The 23,382-nt window shown below is 41.5% G+C and overlaps 1 protein-coding gene and 1 non-coding gene across 8 annotated transcripts in view; both read right to left on the bottom strand.

The window, feature by feature from the left end:
* RAB27B (RAB27B, member RAS oncogene family) overlaps positions 1–23,382 on the bottom strand; it is a 140,520-nt gene that overhangs the window by 9,555 nt on the left and 107,583 nt on the right. For all 7 annotated transcript variants that reach the window (XM_034401556.3, XM_060690745.2, XM_087885558.1 and 4 more), the window contains one exon: positions 6,496–6,667. In XM_034401556.3, coding sequence (XP_034257447.1) covers positions 6,496–6,648 — 153 coding nt within the window. In that variant the 5' untranslated portion in view covers positions 6,649–6,667. The remainder of the gene's footprint in view (positions 1–6,495; positions 6,668–23,382) is intronic.
* LOC148115036 (U4 spliceosomal RNA) lies at positions 5,685–5,800 on the bottom strand. Its single transcript, XR_015732847.1, has one exon. It is a non-coding gene; the product is annotated as a U4 spliceosomal RNA (small nuclear RNA).

The raw sequence follows: 23,382 nt of genomic DNA, 5'->3' as shown, positions 1-23,382 counted from the left end.
ATTTTGGCCCTGACAAATTTAAAACCCCAAACTTTTAAACCAATTTAAAATTGAATGTATAAAATACTAAAAGATATTTAAAAATTAAAAATCTTTTATAAAAGAGGGAGAAAATTAGGCCAGGCCCGCCTGGTGAAATAGTAAGGTCTTTAAAGCGCGGCGGAAGGTGCGTAGATCCGGGATCCTCCGTATCTCTGGGGGGAGCTCGTTCCAGATAGTAGGTGCCCCCACAGAGAAGCACCTCTGGGGGCCGCCAGTCGGCATTGTTTGGCTGACAGCACCCGGAGGAGCCCCTCTCTATGGGAGCATACCGGCCGGTGGGAGGCTATTGGTGGTAGTAGGCGGTCCCGCAAGTATGATCCTTTTATGGATTTAATTCCACAGTTGATTTTGGCAGCCAGCCCTGCATTTATTGAAGGAGTGCACACAGTAAGAATTACAATATTGATATCGGAAGTACCAGTCTCGAGATCAGGGATGTCCAACTTTGGCAACTTTTAAGACTTGTGGATCTCCACTCCCAGAACCCCCAGCCAGCATCAGAAATGCTACGTTGTACGCTAGGCTTGATAAATAAAAACAAAAAATCCTCCCAAGAGAAAACAATGACAAGCCACTTCTGCTGTGTTGCCTAGATGATTACAGAAATAAAACCTCCTGTCTCTAAAGCCAACCAAAGATGAAATCAATTTGTACACCTTAAACTTTATGTTTACAACATTAAAGTGGAAGTGGTGACTCTTCACTTGTCTATATGAGCCATGATGGTGCAGTGGTTAGGGTTAAGGCTAGGGCAGTGGTGAAATGTAAAATTTGTTACTACCGGTTCTCTACCGGTGGTGGTGGTGGAGGTAATGTGACTGGGTGGGGGTGGCCAACTTTTTTTTTTTTTTTTTTTACTTTTAAAACCATTTTTTCTACAACCTCTTCGGCTCAAATGGTTGTAAAAAAAATGCTTTTAAAAGCCTCTGACGATTAGGCAACTCAGCTGGGATCGTCAGAGCCTTTTAAAAGTATTTTTTTCTACAACCTCTTCGGCCAAAGAGGTTGTTAAAAAAAATGCTTTTAAAAGCCTCTGACAATCCCAACTGAGCAGCGCGATCATCAGAGCCCTTTTTTTTTTTTTACTTTTAAAAGCATTTTTTCAGCTGAAGAGGTTGTAGAAAAAATACTTTTAAAAATTAAAAAAAAGCCTCTGATGATTGCGCAGCTCAGCTGGGCATGGGGGAAGCAGGGATTTTTGCTATCGGTTCTCCGAACCACCCGCTACCATCACTACCGGATCGGGCAATCCAGTCCAAACCAGGAGCATTTCACCCCTGGGCTAGGGCCAGTACTGCAGGCTACTTCTGCTGCCTGCCGGCTGCCTGCAATTTGGTAGTTGAAATCTCACCAGGCTCAAAGATTGACTCAGCCTTCCATCTTTCCAAGGTGGGTAAAATGAGGACCCAGATTGTTGGGGGCAGTAGGCTGACTCTGTAAACCGCTGAGAGAGGGCTCTAAAGCACTGTAAAGCGGTATATAAGTCTAAGTGCTATTGCTATATAACTTTTCGGAGGCATTTCAACATTTATTCTCTTTCAATCCCTTGGAGGCTGAAAGATGGCTGTATAAGCAGTAAATTGGAATTCAGCAGACTGGAATTCTTAATACTGGCTTTTATTTATTTGTATCCCATCTTTATTATTTTTACAAATAAGTCTGAAGACTACTTCAGAGTCTCCAAAAAAGTTAGCCACTATCACACAGCCTAAGGCTTAGGCCCTAAACTGCAAAGTGTCTGGACTACCCAATTAACTATAAACTAATAAACTAACAATAAACTAATTTCTTTGTTTATATGCTTTTCTTAAGTAATATCTTTCTAAACAGCACAGCTGTTGCATATTTACTCTCCAGTACATACACAGAAGATTTAGCATGTTTCTTTGGTATAGAAAACATGCTGAACTAACAAGGTGACTCAGCCATCCCTGATAACCCAGGAAGAAACATAATATGTCTTTGGTCCAAGGAAATAAGCAGTGTGTTCCACTTGAGATTCTCCATGAAACTGAAGACTGGAGCACCAGATGGCCCTGCGCAAGTGAAGGAGAGAGGTGTGTTCATGGCCAAAGAGCTTAGCATGAGATTGGGTAAAAGGAAACTTGGGGAAAAAATTGGCCTTCAATATTTCACCTGGAGTGGCAAACTTGCTGCATCACGTTGCTGTCATGTGATGTTTTGCGATGTTTTTTCCCTTCATGGAACTGGGGGGGGGGGCGTGACTTGCGTGTGACGCATTTGGCCCATGGGCTGCCCGTTTGACACCCCTAAGAGGATCTGGCTTTCAGAAGAACACATCTCCCCCTTCATTCCAATTAAATGTTTTAAAATATGCAGAGATTAAATGGCGCCCGAAAAATAGCATTGAAAGGTATTATTAAAAATTATGTTGTCCACTTAAGTATTTGGGGTTGGGCAAAATATACATAGCTCACGTTAAACTTAAAAGCAGTATAAAACTGTTAGTCATTAATACAGCACCCACTTTTATTGAGACATATTGCTGTTCTATTGGTTTGGGACCACCAAAAGATTTGTAAGAAAGTAGTATGGTTGGTGTGTGTGTGTGTGTGTGTGTGTTGCTTGTGAAATACTTGTGTAGAAAGCGTTACTTAGCCAGCTGAGGCAAACTGTCTAATTTAACAAGCTTTGCAGTGTACATCCCTTCCCACTTGTGCTTAGAAGAAATTCCTTAGCAAGCCTTGCAGATTGACTCATTCTATTGCTAATTATTGCCATTCTTGGTGTTCCTGGCAAGCTGAAGGGATGTGGATTAATGTATCTTTCTCTAATAATGCTTTTAATAAAATATTTTTGGGCATTTTGCCATGCTTTGAATTTGAATCCTAAAGAATCCACTGGCTCCTGGCTGGCCACTGGATAGGAACAGGTGTATTGTCCTCCGTGGGAAACTAGATCCTGAGTAACAATCTCGATCACCCTGAGCCAATTAGAAAGACATGCAGTTCCCATCCTATCAAAACCAGCAATGAATATACAAGAAGGATTCAAAAGGTTGTGTTTTGAGGTTAATACATGTGGCACAAATCACAAGCTCTTTAACTTATGAATTCAGCATGCATCAGGTTGAGAAGTTGGCTTCTCAAGTAGGAGGTGGGTGAACATTTAAGAGAAAGGGATCCTCAACACAGATGTTTGCTTTGGGTGTCAGAATATATAGTTGATATTTAGAAAAGAAACATTACATCCACAAAACCCAAGAAATGTGATGTTCCCACAAAGCTTACAAATTGTGCCTTACTGACATATTTTCTCATCCATAGATCATAAGTAAATAAGCATATATATATGTTTTCTGAGATTTTCACGAGTGTTTGTATGTAGGTCTTTGGTTATTCGGGTCTTTGGTTATTCACATTGCTCCTAGAAGCATGAAGCCGAAAACAGCCTGAAGATGACGAATGAAACTTCGTTGAAACGTCGCCAAGATACTTCCAATTTTACGCGGGAGAAAACCCGAATAACCGAAGTTTGGCCTATTCGGGTCTTTTCCCGTGTAAGATTGAGAGTATCTTGGCGACGTTTCAACGAGGTCCCACTCGCCATCTTCAAGCTGAGGTTTGCAGATTAGTCAGCTGTTTCATAACATCATGTTACAAAATGTTACGCAACAGCCGACTAATCTGCAAACATCAACTCCATCAACTAATCAAGATGTAACAACACAGCCAACCAACCCGCTTACAACAACAAAGCAAGCACTCCACACCTCCCCACCAGTATTTATAGAGAGACGGCATCTCCAATCACGCTTTGCTCGCACAAGCACGAAGCCGAAGACACCAGCCTGAAGATGACGAGTGGGACCTCGTCGAAGTAGAAGCGACGTTTCGGCAGAATCCCATCTGCCATCATCAGGCTTATGCCAGTAGTCATTTTGCACTAACAAAATGTTAGTGCAAAATGACTACTGGCATAAGCCTGATGATGGCAGATGGGATTCTGCCGAAACGTCGCTTCTACCCTTTTAGGGATATATCCACAATTACACGGGAAGAAACCCGAAATATTAACTATACACACATACATACCCGTGAAAACTTACATAAACAAATATATATATATATATATATATATAAAAGTTTGTCCTGATTACAAACCATAATCATAATTATTATTATTGTATAAATGTATAAATTATTATTATTGTATAATAATAATAATTATATTATAATAATAATATTATATTATTGTATAAATGTGTAAAAGAAAACAAATATAATAATATCTGAGGGTAGAACAAGAAGCAATGGGTGGAAACTAATCAAGGAGAGAAGCAACTTAGAACTAAGGAGAAATTTCCTGACAGTTAGAACAATTAATGGGTGGAGCGACTTGCCTGCAGAAGCTGTGAATGCTCCAACACTGGAAATTTTTAAGAAGATGTTGGATAACCATTTGTTTGAAGTGGTGTAGGGTTTCCTGCCTGGGCAGGGGATTGGACTAGAAGACCTTCAAGGTCCCTTCCAACTCTATTATTCTAATTCTAATTCAATAATATCTGTTTGAGGAAAATGCATTTTAGAAACAAAGCTTCATTCTCTCTAGGGACAGCTTCTTTTGGTAGCCCAAGCTCTCAAAATCACTCTTGCTAATGCAAAGTTTAATTTGTAACCTGTTAGAATCTATGCACTGTTGATAGCGAAGTAGAATAAGCTTAACAGGTGTGTGTGTGTGTGTGTGTGTGTGTGTGTGTGTGTGTGTGTACACACACAAACAGACTTATCTGGGTCTGAGTCCTGTAATAACATTAAGCAAGCAAGTAGGCAAAATTGCATTTGGGATCATTTTTTAAAAAATTTCCTTTTGAAAGTGATAACTCATTTTGTGTGTGTGTCAAAACAACATTTATGTTGCAGTCTCACAGCACCTTGTCAGTGGATCTTCTCTAAGAGAAAACCAGTCTAAGGTTGTTTCCTTTATCCACTTACGCTTTGAGTTAAATGAGTTAAAATACAACAGTTGAATAGCGGCAAACAAAACACATGGAGGCTTCCAGGAATAGCAGTTTCTCCTGTGTGTGTCTATGAAAAATCTAAATCCCAGCAAGGGATACTATATGGCTGTGACATGAGCTAGACTGAATAAACCAAGGAGGGAAATATCGTTTTGATACACACACCCATGGGCGTGCGCATGCACAGACATATACACACTCACAACCTTTTAACTATAACACCCCCTCAAAAAAAAAATATCCTCACTGTTCTCATCTAGTTTTTACAAATGTTCGTGTACCAATCTAGAGATTCTGGAAATCCTAAAAACATTTTTCAGCTTTGATTTGCAAAACACGCTTAAGAACTAAGCAAACAGCAAGTAACACGAAGAAGCCCGTGCCATAGGACAATATGAGCTCCTGTGGTTTTAAAATCCCTGCTGCCAAAAGGAGGCAAATTACCTCAAAATAAGTTACTCAGCAAATCAGAAATATAAATAATAATAACATTGGAAACATTGATCTCTATGGTAATATGGCAAATCTAAAAAAAATAAAAGAAAAAGAACCTTAGACTATCTCTGAGGTTTCTAGATTATCTTCACAGACTGCAGGGTAAACAGCCTTGAAAGCACAGAAATCAAAGCTTAATGAGAAAGGCTGATTTGTAGGTTGTCTCTTGATTTATGTTCAAAAGGATATTTTGGATGAAATATAAATTCTTTATATTTTAATTAGCAATAATCACGCCTCGGATAAACCTCATTGGCTACAATACTGCTACTGCGCAAAGCTTTTCCCCAAAAAGGATCTTGTGATCCAGTTTTGAAGTTCTGACATTGTCCTCCTTCATAGTCACATGATCATATTTAGGACTAGAAGACTTCCAAGGTTCTGTTCTGTTCTGTTCTACTCTATTCTACTCAACTCTTTCTCTTCTAGGATGCTCAGCAAACAATTTGCAATTATGGCCGTGTGCAGCGCCCCGCAGTCACATGATCGTGATTGACAATGCTTTTGCCAGAAACTGGTGTTTACTTCTGATTTCTGGGCAAAACTCTTCCACAGTGAACAATGGGTTTACTTAACCCATTGGTTAAGTAAACCCTGGGTTCGCTTAATAACCGCTGCAAAAAAAAAGGGGGGGGTCATCAAAACAGTTCCGGTCAAATGGAAATCTGCTGACTGTCACAACCTAATTGTCAGGCTCAATTACAGTTGTAAGTTGTGGATGACCTATACACTGGGAAGAGATGAAACAATATACAAATGCCATTTTGGACTAAGCGAATTCAGGTGAAGGCTACAAAATGCGGGGCAAAACCCACACAAGGAAACGGATATTGTCCCGCTGAGATGTTGAAAATATTTCTTTTGAGAGAGTGGAAACTTCAGGAAGACCTTTCTGCCTCCCCCTCCTCCCTCCCTCACACACACACACACACACACACACACACACACACACACACACACACAAAGAAGAAACTCACCACACGCTTTTCTCGAAAGTCAATCCCTACTGTCGTGATGAACTTTGGGTTGAACTTGTTGTCTGTGTACCTATACAGCAAAGTGGTCTTTCCAACCCCAGAATCTCCGAGGGCCAGGAGTTTGATCAAATAGTCATAGTCCCCATCAGTCATAGTGCTGACCTGGATGAGCCTGCAAATCAGAAGAAAAGGAAGATTAGTAGGAAGGAGCAAAAAGAACAGAATGTAGCATTAAGGACTGGTAGGAATGCAGTATTAGCTCCCTTGAATCAATCCAGCCGCTTACCAGCTGGCTGCTCCACTTTTGACCGAATATCAGTCTTCAGCATAGATGGAGGCTCTACCTCCTAAATAATCTCTTCTGGCAGCAAGCTTTTCTTTTCTTTTCTTTTTTTTTGGACCCCTGAATTGTGTGTTTATACACAAAGGGACATCTGTTTTTATTGCCGCTGTAGATTTCTTACTCTTGTTCTGCTTGTGATTGAGTTTGTTTTTATTGTTGTGCTGAATATTCTGGTATCTTTGCCATAGAAAATTAGGCTTCAGAGACAAGGAAAATCATAGAAACATATTAGTACTAAATTTTCATTACAGTTTAGGCTAGATACACTGTTAAATTTATATTTTCCTTTTTCTTCAGGAGCTGAAAATGGCCTACCTGGAGTACTTCTTTCATTTCACTCATACCACAATTGTGTGGGATAGTTTGAGCTGAGACTGCGTGTGATTGATTAATTGATTGATTGATTTGTTAAGATTGATTGATTTGTTAGATTGATTGATTAGATGTATTTGTTGCTTTCACTGCAGGAGCTCAAAGCAAGGTATGAAGAAACTTCCTTTCATTTTATTCTCACAACAACCCCGTGTGACAGGTTTGAATAGATTGACTGAGTCATCTACTCAGCCCAAGTCATGTAGTTAGATTCCATGGCTGACTCCATAACTATAATCTCCATAACCCCTACACTGGCTTTAGTGTCTGTTGCAGTTGAATCCTAGTTTCACAAGGTATTCGGTGAAGAAAGCTATTTCTCCAGTTCCAAATCAGGTAAAGTAGAACTTACTTTTATGTATTTAGCAATTTTCTTCCAAAAAATAATAATAAAAAAAGAAATATTAAACCAGGGTGGATAAAAATCAATGATTTTTTTAAAAAAAAAATCAAAAAAATCAGATTTTTTTGATTTAAATCGGATTTTTTTTTATTTTTATCGAATTTATTTTAATAAAAAACTTGGGGTAAAAATCTATCGTAAGATAGTTTTCTATTTAAGATACATAAATAATTTAGTTTATTCAGCATGAAATGGAGCTTAGTTATGTAGCATGAGGCTGTATATTCTGCAACACTGGGACTATCGGTGAGTCAACAGCGGGTCAAAGGAGTAGCAGAGATCAGTTGCTCTTTAAAAATTATGATTTAAATCGAGTTGATTTAAGCCTTTTTACTAGTGATTTAAATCATGATTTAAATTGTGATTTAAATCAACTCGATTTAAATCAAATCCACCCTGTATTAAACTAATCCATACCCACTTCCAGTTCTTAAAGTCAATTACAAACTAATACCAGTAGTCCTCAACCGTCACTTAGTGACTGTTCAAAGTTATGATGGCCTCGGAAAATGGGACTTACAACCTGCTTTTGAAGTTCTGACATCCGCCCCACCTGCAGTTACTGTACATAAGCCTGTAAAATGTCAAAGGCTTCTGATGGTTCTAGATCAGACATGAGCAAGAAAGTATCGTGTAAATTTTCCCAGGGAGAAAACCTGTGTGTATAAAGCTAGTTTAAGTCTAGATTCAAATGAGTTTTCCTTCTTCTCTGATGAAGAAATGGCTACCGTTTTAGCATAACTTCCATCTGGATCCAATTCTTGTTCTCATTTCCTATCTCAACGTTTGCTCACCAATACTATCCTATTTACACACAGTCTTGGGGAAATGACTGAGCTACTCGCCACATGCAGATTTCAGGAGAAAGTCTCACTGCCTAACTACTGATCAAAAGAAAAGTTTCTCCAAGGAATCACTCTTTTAAGATCATGCCCCACCCTCAGGAAGAAACATGCTAACAATGCCACTTCTGGTTTTTTGAACTATGAAGCAAGAATCTATTCAACCAAAGTTCCAGTTTTAAAAAGATGGTAGGGTATCTAGAGGGTTGTCAGAAGAGGGAATAGACTTACTCTCTCTCACCCTTAGAGAGCATGGTTAGACTCAGTGGGTTAAAACTACAAGGAAGGAAATTCAATTTAGACATCAGGAGGAGGAACTTGCAGTGGAAACTTCCCTTTCCAAAGAAATCTTCAATCAGTGGTTGGATGGTTAACTATCAGATGCTCTAATCCAGTGTTTCTCAACCTTGGTAGCTTGAAGATAGGTGGATTTCAACTCCCAGAATGGGGGATTCTAGGAGTTGAAGTCCACTCATCTTCAAGCTACCAAGGTTGAGAAACACTGCTCTAATCCAACAGATCCTGCACTAAGCAAGCTGTTCAACCAGTTGACTTCCAACATGCATTCCAACTTTATGACTCTATGAAAGTAGACAGAAGGCTGCCAACTGTTACAGAAAACTAGCATTTCTCCTATTCTATTCCATCAAAGAAGGTATTTTTTTCCTCCTTCTCCATAATAACAGAACTTGGAGTCACTCAACAAAGGTCAATGGAATGGCACATACAAATACAGACCCACAAAAACACCATCCTTAAATGGAGAGAAAATCAGGGATGCCTGGACACCATAGAAAAAAACCCCACTGAATTGAAAATGAATACAGCAATAGAGATGGAAGAAGGAGTAGGGAGATCGAAGGAAGGGAGAAGGAGAGAGAGGAATAGAAGAAAGGGAAGAGGAGAGGAAGAAAGGAAGGGAAATAAGAGTAGGAGGGAAGGTTAGATAGGGGGGAAGAAAGGAGCAGAGGGAGAAAGGAAGGGGAAGTAGAGAAGGAGCAGGAGAGGAGGGAAGAAGAAGATAGGAAGGATAAAAGAAGGGAGAGAGAGAGGAAGAGAAAGAAAAGAAAGATTGCTGTAAAACAAAAAAGATGAAATGGAAGAAAGGCATCCCCGAAAATTTTAAATATATTAGGATAAAGAATGAATTATTAAAAACAAAAAGAGAATATATCGGATTAAAAATGGAGAAAATAGAATTTGAGAGCGAAAGAAGATACTGTTTATAGAAACAAGAACAGAAATATTAAGATTTGATTAAAAAATACGGAAAAAGAACACTTTGGCAGAAATTGTAACTTAAGTAAAATATATTTGGATATGACAAGTTGTATATATATGATATGATATGATATGGTCAATACTCTGTTTCATAAAATATGTGGGTGGGTGTTAGGGGGGAAAAAACTAATAAAACTTGATTTAAAAAAAAAAACACCATCCTGACATAATGTATTATATCAGGAACTGGCATAGGTGATTTCTAAGAATAATTAGATGTCATGGAATATAAATTATCAAGTGGGGCTTGAATGGAAGTTCCACCAGACTTTTGAATTGTGTGAAATCTTCATGCAATCCACTGGATGACTCAATTTTTCTATGCTCTTGGAGATGGAGTGAAAGTGCACTGTTTGGCAGGACAAACTCCACAAAGAAATGTCCAGTGGTATCATAGAAGAGGATAATTTCCAAACTCTTAAAAATAGCCTACCATTTTTGATCAACAGAAACATGGACAATGAAGAAACGGGGATTGCATTTGCAGCTGAATATCATGCGGTCTAAAGGGCTTCTAGACCAACTTTTCACAACCTAACATTTCCAGATGGGTTGTAACTGCAACTTCAGGTCAACATGCTTATCCACATTTTAAAACAGACCTTAGACCAGGGGTCTGCAACCTTAAACACTCAAAGAGCCATTTGGACCCGTTTCCCATAGAAAAAAAAAAAAACTGGGAGCCACAAAACCTGGGTGGGCGTGGCCAACTCAACGTCACTCACTCCCACCCAGTCATATGACTCCCTAGCCACACCTACCCAGCCAGTCAATAGGGCAGAGAACAGTTGTTTAAAAACACTGGGAACCACAAAACCCTTTTGACATCCATCTCTCTCCCTCTCTGTCTCTCTCTTGCACCCCCTCCCTCTATCTCCTCTTCTATGTATCTCTCTCTCTGTGTCTGTGTGTCTCTCTCCCCCTCCCTCTCTCCCCACTGTATCTCTCTCTCCCCTTTCTCTCCCCCTCTATCTCTCTATGTCTCTTTCCCATTTCTGTCTCTCTTTTTCTCTCTTTCCCTCCCTCTCTCTCTTCCCCCCTCTCTGTCTATCTCTATCTCTGTCTCTTTCTTTCTCTTTCTTTCCGTCCCACTCTCTTCCCTCCTTTCTCTTTCTCTCTCTTTCTCCTTCTTTCCCTCCCTCTTTCTCTTCCCCCTTTTTCCCTCCCTCTCTCTCTTTCCCCCACCCTCTCTATCTGTATCTATCTCTTTCTCTCTCTTTCCTTCCCTCTCTCTTTTCCTTCCCCTCTCTCTCCCCCCTCCTTTTCCTGCGGGGTGGGGGGAGGAACCCCTGATCTGGTGTTGGGTGGTAGGAATCTGAAATCCGGAGGCACTTCGCTCCCGCACTAAAGCTCTGGCCATTACCACTGCCTCAACAGGGCTACAGCTCTTTCATGCCTCTGCCACGACAGAGTGACAGGGAGCCACAGCAGAGGGATGAAAGAGCCGCATGTGGCTCCGGAGCCACAGGTTGCCAACACCCGCCTTAGACTAACAGTGTCCATAACTCTGCAGTCTCCCTGCATGTTAAAGTTAACTTGCTTTGAACCTCCAAGTCAATTACTGGAGATTTTATTATCTTACTTCTTCATGCAGCTGAGTCAGACTTCATCATACTGCCTGATGAGTCTCAGCTAATAATTCACACCTTCAGGCCCTGTTAGTTTTAATCAACTAACTTCTTTCAGTCTGAAATTACAAAGTCGTAAAGATCTATTGATCACTGTCCAATTTCTGCTGGTGAGAACCATAGTTTCTTTGCTATTTCAGAGCTCAGTGTTTGTTTTGGAATTATATAGGTAGTCCTCACTTAATGACCGGTTACTTAGCAATCATTCAAAGTTATGAAACACCCCACACACCTCAAAAGGTATTTATGATCTGGTTCTGGAGGTTCTGGAGTGCACATACATACACACACATGTTCACATGACTGCATTTTGGGTGCTTGGCAATCAGTTTGCGCTGACACTGTTTGCAGCTTCCCATGGCCCAATGACTGTGATTTTCAGCAAGTTGTCGGTTTCTGGTTGCCAGCAAAAAGCACCCATTTGATTAAATGGATTCATTTAATGACCATGCCATTCACTTAACAACCATTCACTTAGCATATGACATGCCACAAAAAGGTCATAAAATCAGGCATGGTCACATGGCCATTTGCTTAACGACTGCCAAGACTTATGACCATAATTCCAGGCTCAATTTTAATTATAAATTGAAGACGACCTGGTAATTCAGTAAATGCATTTTGAACGTTTCTGTTATTGTTGCATCTGGAACCTCATTTGTTTTTCTGGTTCTACTTAAGGTAACAAAAAGCAGGTAAAGAATTAAATTTAGCATGAAGATTAGGTAACAAACAATGAAATACTCCTTTTTTATTCCAACATACTCCATACAAGCAAACAGAGTTCATGAAATAAATAATCACACTAGTGATTATACAAAAAGTTCTGTTCACACTTGCTCTGTTTTGAAGCAGCATTCACCAGCTGCCTGATAAATAGAATTACCAAGTTTAACCTACTGAAGGTATTTTAAATGTTACGTTACATAATTTGTGTTCAAAAATTAATTTGCATTAGGAGTGTTAAGATGTTTTGAAATTAGCAATTCTGAGCTTTGCCAACCTTATAGCATTCTGCAGTAAGTGCATCTTTCTTTCCTTTCATAATCGTTTAATTAAAAAAAAAAAGTACAGCTGGAAAACATGGGAAAATTACAAACAGAAAGTGGGTTTTACAGGTTCTGACCAGTTCTGGAGAACTGGTAGCAGAGATTTTGAGTAGTTCGGAGAACCGGTAGTAAAAATTCTGAGTGGCCCCGGCCCCATCTATTCTCTGCCTCCCAAGTCCCAGCTGATCAGGAGGAAATGGGGATTTTGCAGTGACCTTCCCCTGGAGTGGGGTGGGAATGGAGATTTTACAGTATCCTTCCCCTGCCACGCCCACCACGCCACGCCCACCAAGCCATGCCATGCCCACCAAGCCACACCCACAGAACCGGTAGTAAAAAAATTTGAAACCCAGCACTGAACAAAACCCCTTGTAAAACTCCTTGGTTGTAGAAAAATCAAGGTACACAATAAAGATCTCAGTTGATACATTTCACATTCATTTCTCTATCGTCCCATCGGAATTTGCCAGACTCTCTCAAATTTCAAACTCTGTATCGGGCTAAGGGGTTGGTTTTCTCTCTTTGGAAAAGAGATTAGTTTAATCATAAACTATTCACGTACACAGGTAATCCTCAACTTATGACCATTCACTTACAACCGTTTGATGTTATGACTGACCCGAAAAGAGGGAGTTATGACCAGTGGTGAAATCCAAATTTTTTTACTACCGGTTGTGTGGGCGTGGCTTGGTGGGCGTGGTGGGTGTGGCAGGGGAATGATATTGCAAAATCTCCATTCCCACCCCACTCTGGGGCCAGCCAGAGTTGGTATTTGCCGGTTCTCCAAACTGCTCAAAATTTCTGCTACCGGTTCTCCAGAACCTGTCAAAACCTGCTGGATTTCACCCCTGGTTATGACCCGGATTCGAATTTCCAATGGCCAGGCCCCCTGTGTGGTCACATTACCAAACCTCAGGCACTCAACAAAACAGCCATTTTGCAACACCCCATGGTCATGAGACTGAATTTTACAATGGTTTTGCCAGCACTTCTGCTTGTTAGCAAAACCACAATCATAGCAAACTCTTGGTTTGCTTAACAAAGAAGTCAGTTGCCTGACTAACCTGTTTTACAATTGTCACGGCATACCATCAAAATCTCGTTACGCCCATGTAACACCTCTCCTACGCGAGCTGCACTGGCTCCCGGTGGTCTTCCGGGTGCGATTCAAGGTGTTAGTTATCACCTTTAAAGCGCTCCATGGCTTAGGACCTGGGTACCTACGAGACCGTCTTTTGCCACCAATAGCCTCCCACCGACCAGTTCGTTCTCACAGGGAGGGACTACTCAGGGTACCGTCAGTCAAATTATGTCGACTGGCAACTCCCAGGGGGAGGGCCTTCTCTGTGGGGGCTCCAACCCTTTGGAATGAACTGCCCCCGGAGATACGGAATATCCCTGATCTCCGTGCTTTCCGCCGTGCCCTCAAGACCCTGATGTTCCAACAGGCGGGGCTAAACATATGAACATGTGAATGATTTTTTAAATGTTATCTAATTCTGGGTTTTATTTAATTGACCAAACTAAGTAACAATTTTAATTAGCAATTTTATGATGTTTGTGTGTCTATATTTTTCTTGACTGTACACCGCCTTGAGTCCTACGGGAGAAAAGCGGTATAGAAATATAATAAATAAATAAATAAATAAATAAATAAATAAATAAATAAATAAATAAATAAATAAATAAATAAATAAATAAATAAATAAATAAATAAATAAATAAATAAATAAATAAATAAAATGGACAGGCTCCAGTAGGTTGAGGACTATCTGTACAACAACTATGATTATATACCCCAAAGAGCTTCTTTGAAGAGAAGCTGAAGAAGCCTCTTGGATGAGAAGCGAAACGTCTTCAAAGAAAAACCAGAAAGTCCAGTTGCCTCTTGAAAAAAAGCACCTTTGGGACAACCATGACCTGAATGACTGAGAATCTCCATAGACATTGAACTATAATTATACTGGTCAAAATGCAGACACCTCTGCATTTCATACATATGGCTGGATTTAGATATCATTTCAGTGGAAAACAGACCATTCCCTTTATTTCTCTCACTCTCCCACCCTCTCCCAACACGTCTGTTGCCTTGCCTGTCTTGTGACTTGAAAGAGAAAGGAAACATTGAAGAATATGTTGTGCGTTCTTGCTCCCTTTCGGCCCCACCCCAGAGGTAATGCGGACAAGCATGGGATCTGCCATACGAACAATAGAAACTCTGTGCGTTGACAAACAAGCATTTCTTCCCTATTTATTTCTTGTTTGTGCCAAAGAGGAAATCTCAGTGTCTCTTCCATAAGCAGACTCAGTTGGGCATCTGTGTTTGGCAAATTTTCCACCAATAAAGCCAGCTACGGGATTCTAGTTCTAGTTCTATTTTTTTCCGCACCCTGGAGCTGTCAAATTCTGTGAATCCATAATTCAAACCAAATGCCTCTGAGACATCTCTGCTGTCTTCAGTATTCTAAAGTGGACACTGAAAACGTGGATTTCAGTTCTCAAAATGCCAATGTAGCAACAGTAATGTTCGTCTCATCAGGGATATTCACATTAGTAGAAGCGATAATTTCATCTGATTTAAGAATCACCTCTACGGACATATTATACTTATAAATTATAGAGCAGTGCAACAGTTTGAACATAATGCAAAATAAAGAATTCAGTACGTCTGGGGCAGGGGTGAAATCTACTTGCCTTCCCTACCGGTTTGGAAGTGCCTGTGCATGCCATCGTCACGTCCAATTTTTGACCCTCTGCACAATCGCAAAGCCTTCTGTGCACGCGCAGAGGGTAAAAAACAAGATACTTCCTGGTTAAAACAAGGAAGTAACAACGTCCAGGTGGGTGAGTGGAGCCTCGCGCTGGCGCCGCTACCGGTTCACCGAACCACCCGCCGCCGCTACCGGTTCGCGCGAGCTGGACAGAACCAGCAGGATTTCACCACTGGTCTGGAGGTGCAAAGATAACACCTGCTGATAACCTTTCAAAATTGTGGGGAGATGCTGGGGAAAACATGGCTGCTTTAAAGAGCAGCAATCATGTGGTATGTTCAAATCTCTAGCCATTCAAAAACGCCTTCTGGAAATCAAACATGACTGCACAGAATTGATAAACATACTTGGGTTTTTTTTTTCCCCCCTCTATGGTTTTGGTTGAAATAAACTCAAATGTTAAACTGAAGTTTTTTTTAAAAAATGATGTAAATATAAAAAAAACCCTTTCAAATCACTTTTTAAAAATGCTACTGAGTTGATCTCTCACCATGCTTACAGTATATAGCAGGGATGTCAAACTCAAGGCTGCCCTGGAAACAGCAACGGATCGGCTTGCAATGCCTCTGCCAGCGGAATCAGAGCTTGGCCCTCCCAAGCCCTCCCAAGCTCCGTTTTTGCTGGCAGAGAGCAGGAGGAGGCTGTTGCAGCTGAAAACGGAGCCCAGCAAGGCCGCACATAGCACTCCCAAGCTCCATTTTCGCTGGCAAAGTGCTGAAGGAGGCTGTCGCAGCCAAAAAAAAGAACCTGGAATCCCCAACCCAGTTGTGAAATGCTCCTGGTTCGGACCGGATTGGGCGATCCAGTAGCGATTGTGGCAGGTGATTCGATGGTAGCAATGGCGGCGCGAGGCTCCACCCACCTGCCTGGGTGTCATTACTTCCTGCTTTTAAAAGGTAAAAAAAGGCTCTGATGATCACGCATCACAGCTGTAAATCGTCAGAGCCTTTTTTTAACCTTTTAAAAGCATTTTTTTACAACCTATTTGCCCAAATAGGTTGTAAAAAAATGCTTTAAAAAAGTAAAAACAGGTGCCCCCATCATGAGTGATGTCGAACTGGCTACGCCCACCCTGGTCACATACCCCTGGTCATGCCCCCCCCCCAGCCTCCCCAAACACAACTCTGAGGCAGCCCTCAATGAAATCGAGTTTGACACCCCTGGTATATAGGAATATCCACCAATACAAATGTCAACTTGCAAAGCTTTCAAGTTGCCATGAGCAGGAGGGAGGGAGAACTGAAGTGAATTCCATACATTCTTTCTGACCACAATCAGAAGGAGGGTGTTAGGTTTCACAGCCAGCCAAAGTGATTAATTGGAGAATGTGATTTATGACATGGCCAGAGAGGAGGGGAGAGACAGGGTCATAGGGGAACGTAAATCTACGTAGGATCAGTCCTAACTGCATCCGAATTTTGCCAGAATGTTGCTCCTAATAAATGAATATATTTCCTTTGAAGTTTGGATCATGGCTCATGAATTAATTAGGGCATCTTTCGGAAACTTGACAACAAATTAGTTCTAAGATCATCATTCTAAACTTCTGAGCTACCTCTCCTTAGTTTAAACATTTAGAAAATTGATTAATTATATGCCATTGTTTTCCACTCCAATCTTATCTCTAGTCTGGTCTTTCAAGTCTTCCAATGTTGCCCCCATCGCCATTGTAACCGAAGTCCATCCACCTTGCTGCTGCTCATCCTCATCTCCTCTTTCTTTCCACTTTTCCCAGCGTTACAACCTTCTCCAGAGAGCTAGGTCTTTCCACAATGTGTCCAAAATAAGATAATTGGGACCTGGTCATTTGTGCCTTGAGGGAGAAACTCTGTGTTGATTCGTTTGGTGATCCATTGGTTTGTTTCCTTGGCTGACCGCAATATTCTCAGGAGTCTTCTCCAACATTCAAATGAGTCTTCTCTCTGAGTCTACTCTTCCTACACTGCTTCATCAAAATCCACCTTTCACTTCCATAGAGTGTCAAAGGGAATACCACAGTTTGTACAATTCTGATCTTTGTAGGTATAGATGCATCACAGCCAGGGGTGGGTTGCTGTGGGTTCGCAGGGGTTCGGGAGAACCTCTAGCTAAGATTCTGTGCAGTTTGGAGAACCCCTAAATCCCACTCCTGGCTGGCCCAGCCCAGCCCAGCCTGCCCCGCCCCTCCCAGGAGTCCCCAAGCGGCCCATTTTGGATGCAGGTAAGTGCAGGGCATGCACAGAGGCTTGGGGAGGGTGAAAAACGGGCCTACCGGAAGTTCATTTCCAGCCTCCAGAGGGCCTCTGGAACTTGGAGAGGCCGTTTTCACCCTCCTGGAGGCTCGAAGAAAGCCTCCAGAGCCTGGGCAGGGCAAAAATGACCCCCCCCCCCGTGGTGCAGGAGGCTGACTAGGCCACGCCCACCATGGCCATGCCCACCCAGCAACTGGGCAGAGAACCCCTTTCTAAAATTTTTGAAGCCCACCCCTGATCACAACATTTGAATATCTTTTTCAAGGCCAACACGACTGCTTTACTCTGTGTTAATTTGAACCTCCTAGAGAGGTTCTGGAGGCTGGGGACTGCAAAAATGTCACTTCCTGTCCCACCGGAAGTTGGGAAATGGGCCGTTTCAGGCCTCTGGAGGGCCTCCAAGGGAGTGGGAAAGGTTGTTTTCGCCCTCCCCAGATGCACAGAGAGGATCTGGAGCCAGGTGAGAAAGAAAAATGGGCCTACCGGGCCATCGCGTGCCAGGAGCGGGGGGAGGGGGTATTGCACATGCATGCACAAGGCGGGGCGCATAGAATTATGGGTGTGGGCACGTACACGCGAACCTCCCCCACCCCGCCTCCTGACATGCGATTAGCCATCACTGAAAAAGGTTAGCAATCACTGCTATAGGGCATTGCATGCCAGAAAAATTAAACACAAGGACAGTTTCCCCCCACCTCATGCCATCACTCTGATAACAACTAATTCTCACAACACTGTCAAACTATCTAGTAAGGTTTTATTACTATTATTCTTCTCATCTTTCCTATTACCTATCTCCTTACTTTCTTATGACTATAACTTTGTTGCTTGTATCTTTCGATTTATATTGCTTTATTATTTAGTATCCAAGTATGGTTTATATTGATTGCTTATTTAGCATCCTATGATTATCACTAAGTGTTGTATTTTATGATTTGCGATGAATGTATTTTTATGATGATTATGATCAACATTTATCACTTGTTGCTTGTATGCACACTTAGAGCTTATGCACCAGAGACAAATTCTCTGTGTGCCCAATCATACTTGGCCAATAAGGAATTCAATTCTATTCTATTATGAAGCTGTATTAAGTTATTTTTGTGTTGTTTGTTTATGTCCTTACCATTAGCAGTTTATTATTATTTACGCTACTGAAAACTTCCCTAAGTGATTCAACAGCGCATAAATCAAAACCATAGCTATTACATCCATTACAATATTCATCTATGGTGAGCATAAAACACAAGACTTCGTTTAGGTTCACTTGGTAAGAACAGGTTCTAATAATGTAATGTAACGTTTATTATTTATTCAAGTTGTATGGTTGCCCATCTCATCTAAACATCTCTGGAAGGCTCATATATCGTACTAATATATATAATGTAATGGATCTCTAGTCTTTCATCTCATTACATTTAAGATAAACTCTTAAACAGACTTAAAAATACAAAGTGCAACACAACTTTTTTAGTGTTTAAAGTGTTTGAAGTTTTCAAGTGTTTAAAACCCACTTTGGCTTCTATATTTTTACAACCCCATTTTGCAAACAATATTTCATATTATGTGACACAAGTGTAGGGAGCTCTGAGCTCTGCTCTTTACTGTAAAGAAAACTCCGGTGATATATAGGAGCAAATGGCATTTTACAACCTGTGGACTTCAACTCCCAGAATTCCTGAGACAGCCAAACTGGCTCACGAATTCTGGGAGTTGAAGTACACAGGTCATAAAGGGGCCATATTTGCCCATCCCTGATTTAAAGCAATACAGATAGTCCTCGACCTACAAAAGTTCATTTAGTGACCGTTTAAAGTTAAAACGGCACTGAGAAAAGTGATTTATGACCATTTTTCACACTTATGACCGTTGCAGCATCCCCATGGACACATGATCAAAATTCAGATGCTTGACAATTGGTTCATATTTATGACGGTTGCAGTGGCCTGGGGTCATATGGTTCCCTTTTGCAACCTTTTGACAAACAAGGTCACCGGGAAAACCAGATTCTCTTAACAACCATGTTAATTTAACAACTGCAGTGGTTCACTTAACAAATGTGACAAGAAATGTGGCAAGATCATAAAATGGGTCACAATTCACTTAACAAATTTCTCACTTAGCAACATAAATTCTGGACTCATTTGTGGTCGTAAGTTGAGGACTACCTGTACAATCAGCTCTGTCAAACGAACGTACAATATATAGGTAGTCCTCGACTTATGACCACAACTGAGCCCAACATTTCTGTGGCTAAGCAAGACATTTATTAAATGAGTTTTGCCCCCACTGTATGATCTTTCTTACCACAGTAGTTAAGTGAAGCACTACAGTTGTTAAATTCGTAACACAGTTGTTAAGCGAATCTGGCTTGCTTGTGAAAAGATCGCAAAAGGGGATCACATAACCCCGGGACACTGCAACGGTCATAAATATGAACCAATGGCTAAGCCTTCGAATTTTGACCATCACGTGACCATGGGGATGCTGCAATCATTGTAAGTGTGAAGAATGATCATAAGACACTTTTTTCCGGTGCCTTCCAATGGTCACTAAACGAACCATTGTAATTCAAGGACTGCCTGTACAATGAAAGTTGGGCTCGCATCCCTCCTCCTTCCCAGTGCAATTTGGCAACCACTTTTTAAAAAATTCTTGTTTGTTGCCAAGTTTCTAGTAGGTATTAATCAGACTCCGGTAGGCCTTATCTACTCCCTTGACTTTCTCCATTTTCAGTCTTGCTCGGTAGCAAGATGAATCAATCACTCCTGACCTAACCTCCTGTGAAGAACACTTGGGTCGTAACCCTGGCTACAGACAATAAAATAATTGACGGAGGAGGATATTTGTGGCTCAGGATTGAAATGAGGGTTCCTGGGTACTCTCTGACCTTGGCTGTTTTCTTGCAGGCGTTTCATTACCCAAAGTTAGGTAACCTCATCACAGCACACAATTTAGGTAATGAAAACAAGCAAGGGCAGAAAGCACCCAGGACCCCTCAATAAAATAATTGATTATTAACGTGCTACCCCTGCAAGATACAAAACACCGAATAACTGCCAGAAGCAACTACAATCTGCTTTTGAAACCCTCCTTCATCCATGACAGGAGCGGCTGTCACTTCATGTCATGCCATGATATTTATGGGTTTTTTAAATGGCTATTAAAAATGACCACATAAATTAAATCAAACAGATGGTAAATATACAAATATTAGGGACGCAGTGGCTCATTGGCTAAGATGCTGAGCTTGTCGATCGAAAGGTTGGCAGTTCAGCGGTTCGAATTCCTAGTGCCGCGTAATGGGGTGAGCTCCTGTTACTTGTCCCAGCTTCTGCCAATCTAGCAGTTCGAAAGCATATAAAAAATGCAAGTAGAAAAATAGGGACCACCTTTGGTGGGAAGGTAACAGCGTTCCATGCGCCTTTGGCATTTAGTCATGCCAGCCACATGACCACAGAGATGTCTTCGGACAGCACTGGCTCTTTGGCTTTGAAACGGAGATGAGCACCACCCCCTAGAGTCGGGAACGACTAGCACATATGTGCGAGGGGAACTTTTATCTTTATACAAATATTTGTTGGAGGTGCAAGAAAGAGGTTGGAACATATAAACAGATGTGGTGGGATTGTGAAAGTGCACAAAAAATATGGGACATGGTGTTTAAGAGAAATTAGAGCACTTTTTAATGTAAATTTAGACATGTCACTGAGAATTACATTACTGTTGCTGGTGGAAAAACGGGATATAAATGAAACAAAAAAGGAATTGATTGTAAATTTGATAATGGCAGCTAGATTAGTGATGGCTAAATATTGGGAGAAAATTGGGATATTCAAAAAAATGAGTGGTATAATGAAATTTGGAGTCTGGCAACAAATGATAAATTAACAACAGAAATTAAATTTAAAAAAGGGATGATCAAAGCAAATAATTATAATGATATATGGGGGGATTTTATAAAAAAAGTGTTGGTGGAAGGCAAAGGGAATAAACCTACTCAAGAATATATGTTGTTTTGGAGGGGATAAGGGCACAATTGGAATATATTGTATATCTTTTAGTTGTTATAGACGAAGAAATCTAAGGGTAAAAATGGTCTCTGGGGAGTGGGGGTGCATTGTAATATTTTTTTTCCTTTTTCTTTCTTTCTTTCTTTTTTTTGTATTTAGAGGTATATGTACTATGTTTGTATTATTTGTATTTTTTAAAAAAAACGAAACAAAAAGAATAATCAGAGGAAATTAAGCCCCCTGCCCTGCAGACCACCCTGGATCATGGTGGCTCTATCAGGACGAAGACAGGGTATGTGGAAAAGCAGTACTGTACTCCAAAAGAAAAACAAATCATGTTTACTTTCACATTCTGGATAATTTCAAAAATTTCTGTTACAAGAGAAAAATGCAGTCTTTTTCTTAATTTAAATCACCTTTCTCTTCTGTGCCTTTTTATAGCCAAGGGGTTATGAAGTTACAATGGCACTGGGGGAAAAAAAGGTGATTTGATTGGTCCTCACACTTACAATCATCACAGTGTTCCCCACAGTCACATGATCTCAATTTGGGCACATGGCAACCAGAATGTATTTGCAACTGTTGCACCATCCTAAGGTCAAATGATCACCATTTGCAACCTTCCCAGCCGGCTTCTGACAAGCAAAGTCAATGGAGAAAAGCTGAATTCACATCGGTTGCTTAATGTGATGACCTGGGGCATGGCACAGAATTCACACAGACAGCTTTTATTGCCCCTTTTTTGCTCCAAATTTCCCCAAACACTACCACGTTTTTGGCAAGTCCAGAGTAAAGTGATAACAAACCCCCACACACACCTCAAGCAGTCTCTGGCTGCAAATAGTCCAGCCCAGCGCTGTCTACACCAAGGCTGCACGGCAATAAATCCAGCAGGGAAAATCAAGGAATTCAGGAAGCAAAGGATCTAGTTAATTGGTCCAGAAATCCAGAAAGAATGCAAGGACTCTTGGGAAGTTCAAAAGTCAGCACTTAACACTTCAGGAACTCAGCGTCTGTTCCCAACAAGTGCCCCTCCCCACAGGGTCTCATTATGTGTCATTCCCCAAAGCCTTGTGAATTAATCCAGTCACAGTAGAACTCAAATTACCGCCATTACTTGGCAAGGTCCACCCTGTTTTCCATAGTAGTCTACTGAAACCGGTAGATGTAGTCCGAGAGCCAGTGAACAAGCCTGGGCCAGTAGGGGAAGACCAATATGAAGTGGAACAAGTCCTGGATTCAAACCTTAGTAGAGGAAAGTTAAAATACCTACTCAAATGGAAGGGGTATCCTTTCGAGAAGGCGTCCTGGGTAGCCGCTACCAATATAAACGCTAATCGCTTGCTCAAACAGTTCCATAGAAAGTACCCCCATAAGCCAGGGCCCCGAGGCACGGAACTGAAACCCTGATATGTGGCTAACCTGTTTATTTGTGTGTTCCAGGAGGGCCCCTGGTAGGGGGAGCCGCCTGTCGCGATCCACTCGACACCTCACCTTGCTGCCGGGATTGAGGACCCGACCACTGAGACGCCACGGGAGCCAACTACGGGGGGGGGGCAGCGACGAGGCGCCAGACGCTGTTTCTCCTGATTTCACTGGTGATGGGGGGTGCTAGTATAAGAATAGGCGGCCGGACATGGTGGCGGCCGGAGAAAGGGATCACTGGTTTGCCTCGCCGCTGTAGCGTTTCCAAGGGGCGGTGGCCCAGCAGCGCATGCGCAATAGAACCCGGAAGGGCGGTGGTACAAGTACTTCGCTGGCGCGCTGTTTAAAAGGCGTTGGGAGGCAGCCGCTCCCAACGCCGACTTTGTGTATCCACATACCGTCAGTTTTGCCGTGCAGCGTGTGGAGGATTGTGATTGTGCGGAATAAAGCATTGCAGCAAGACGTGGCTACGCGTGCTTTTTTCCTACTCACACGGACACGCAACACATTCCTGACAGAGGGGTGGGGC

The sequence above is a fragment of the Pantherophis guttatus genome, chromosome 2 (assembly GCF_059756535.1).
Source record: "Pantherophis guttatus breed Tessera chromosome 2, ASM5975653v1, whole genome shotgun sequence".
NCBI classification, from domain to species: Eukaryota; Metazoa; Chordata; class Lepidosauria; order Squamata; family Colubridae; genus Pantherophis; species Pantherophis guttatus.
The sequence above is the reverse complement of the archived record's forward strand: the minus strand, read 5'-3'. Positions and strand labels throughout refer to the sequence as shown.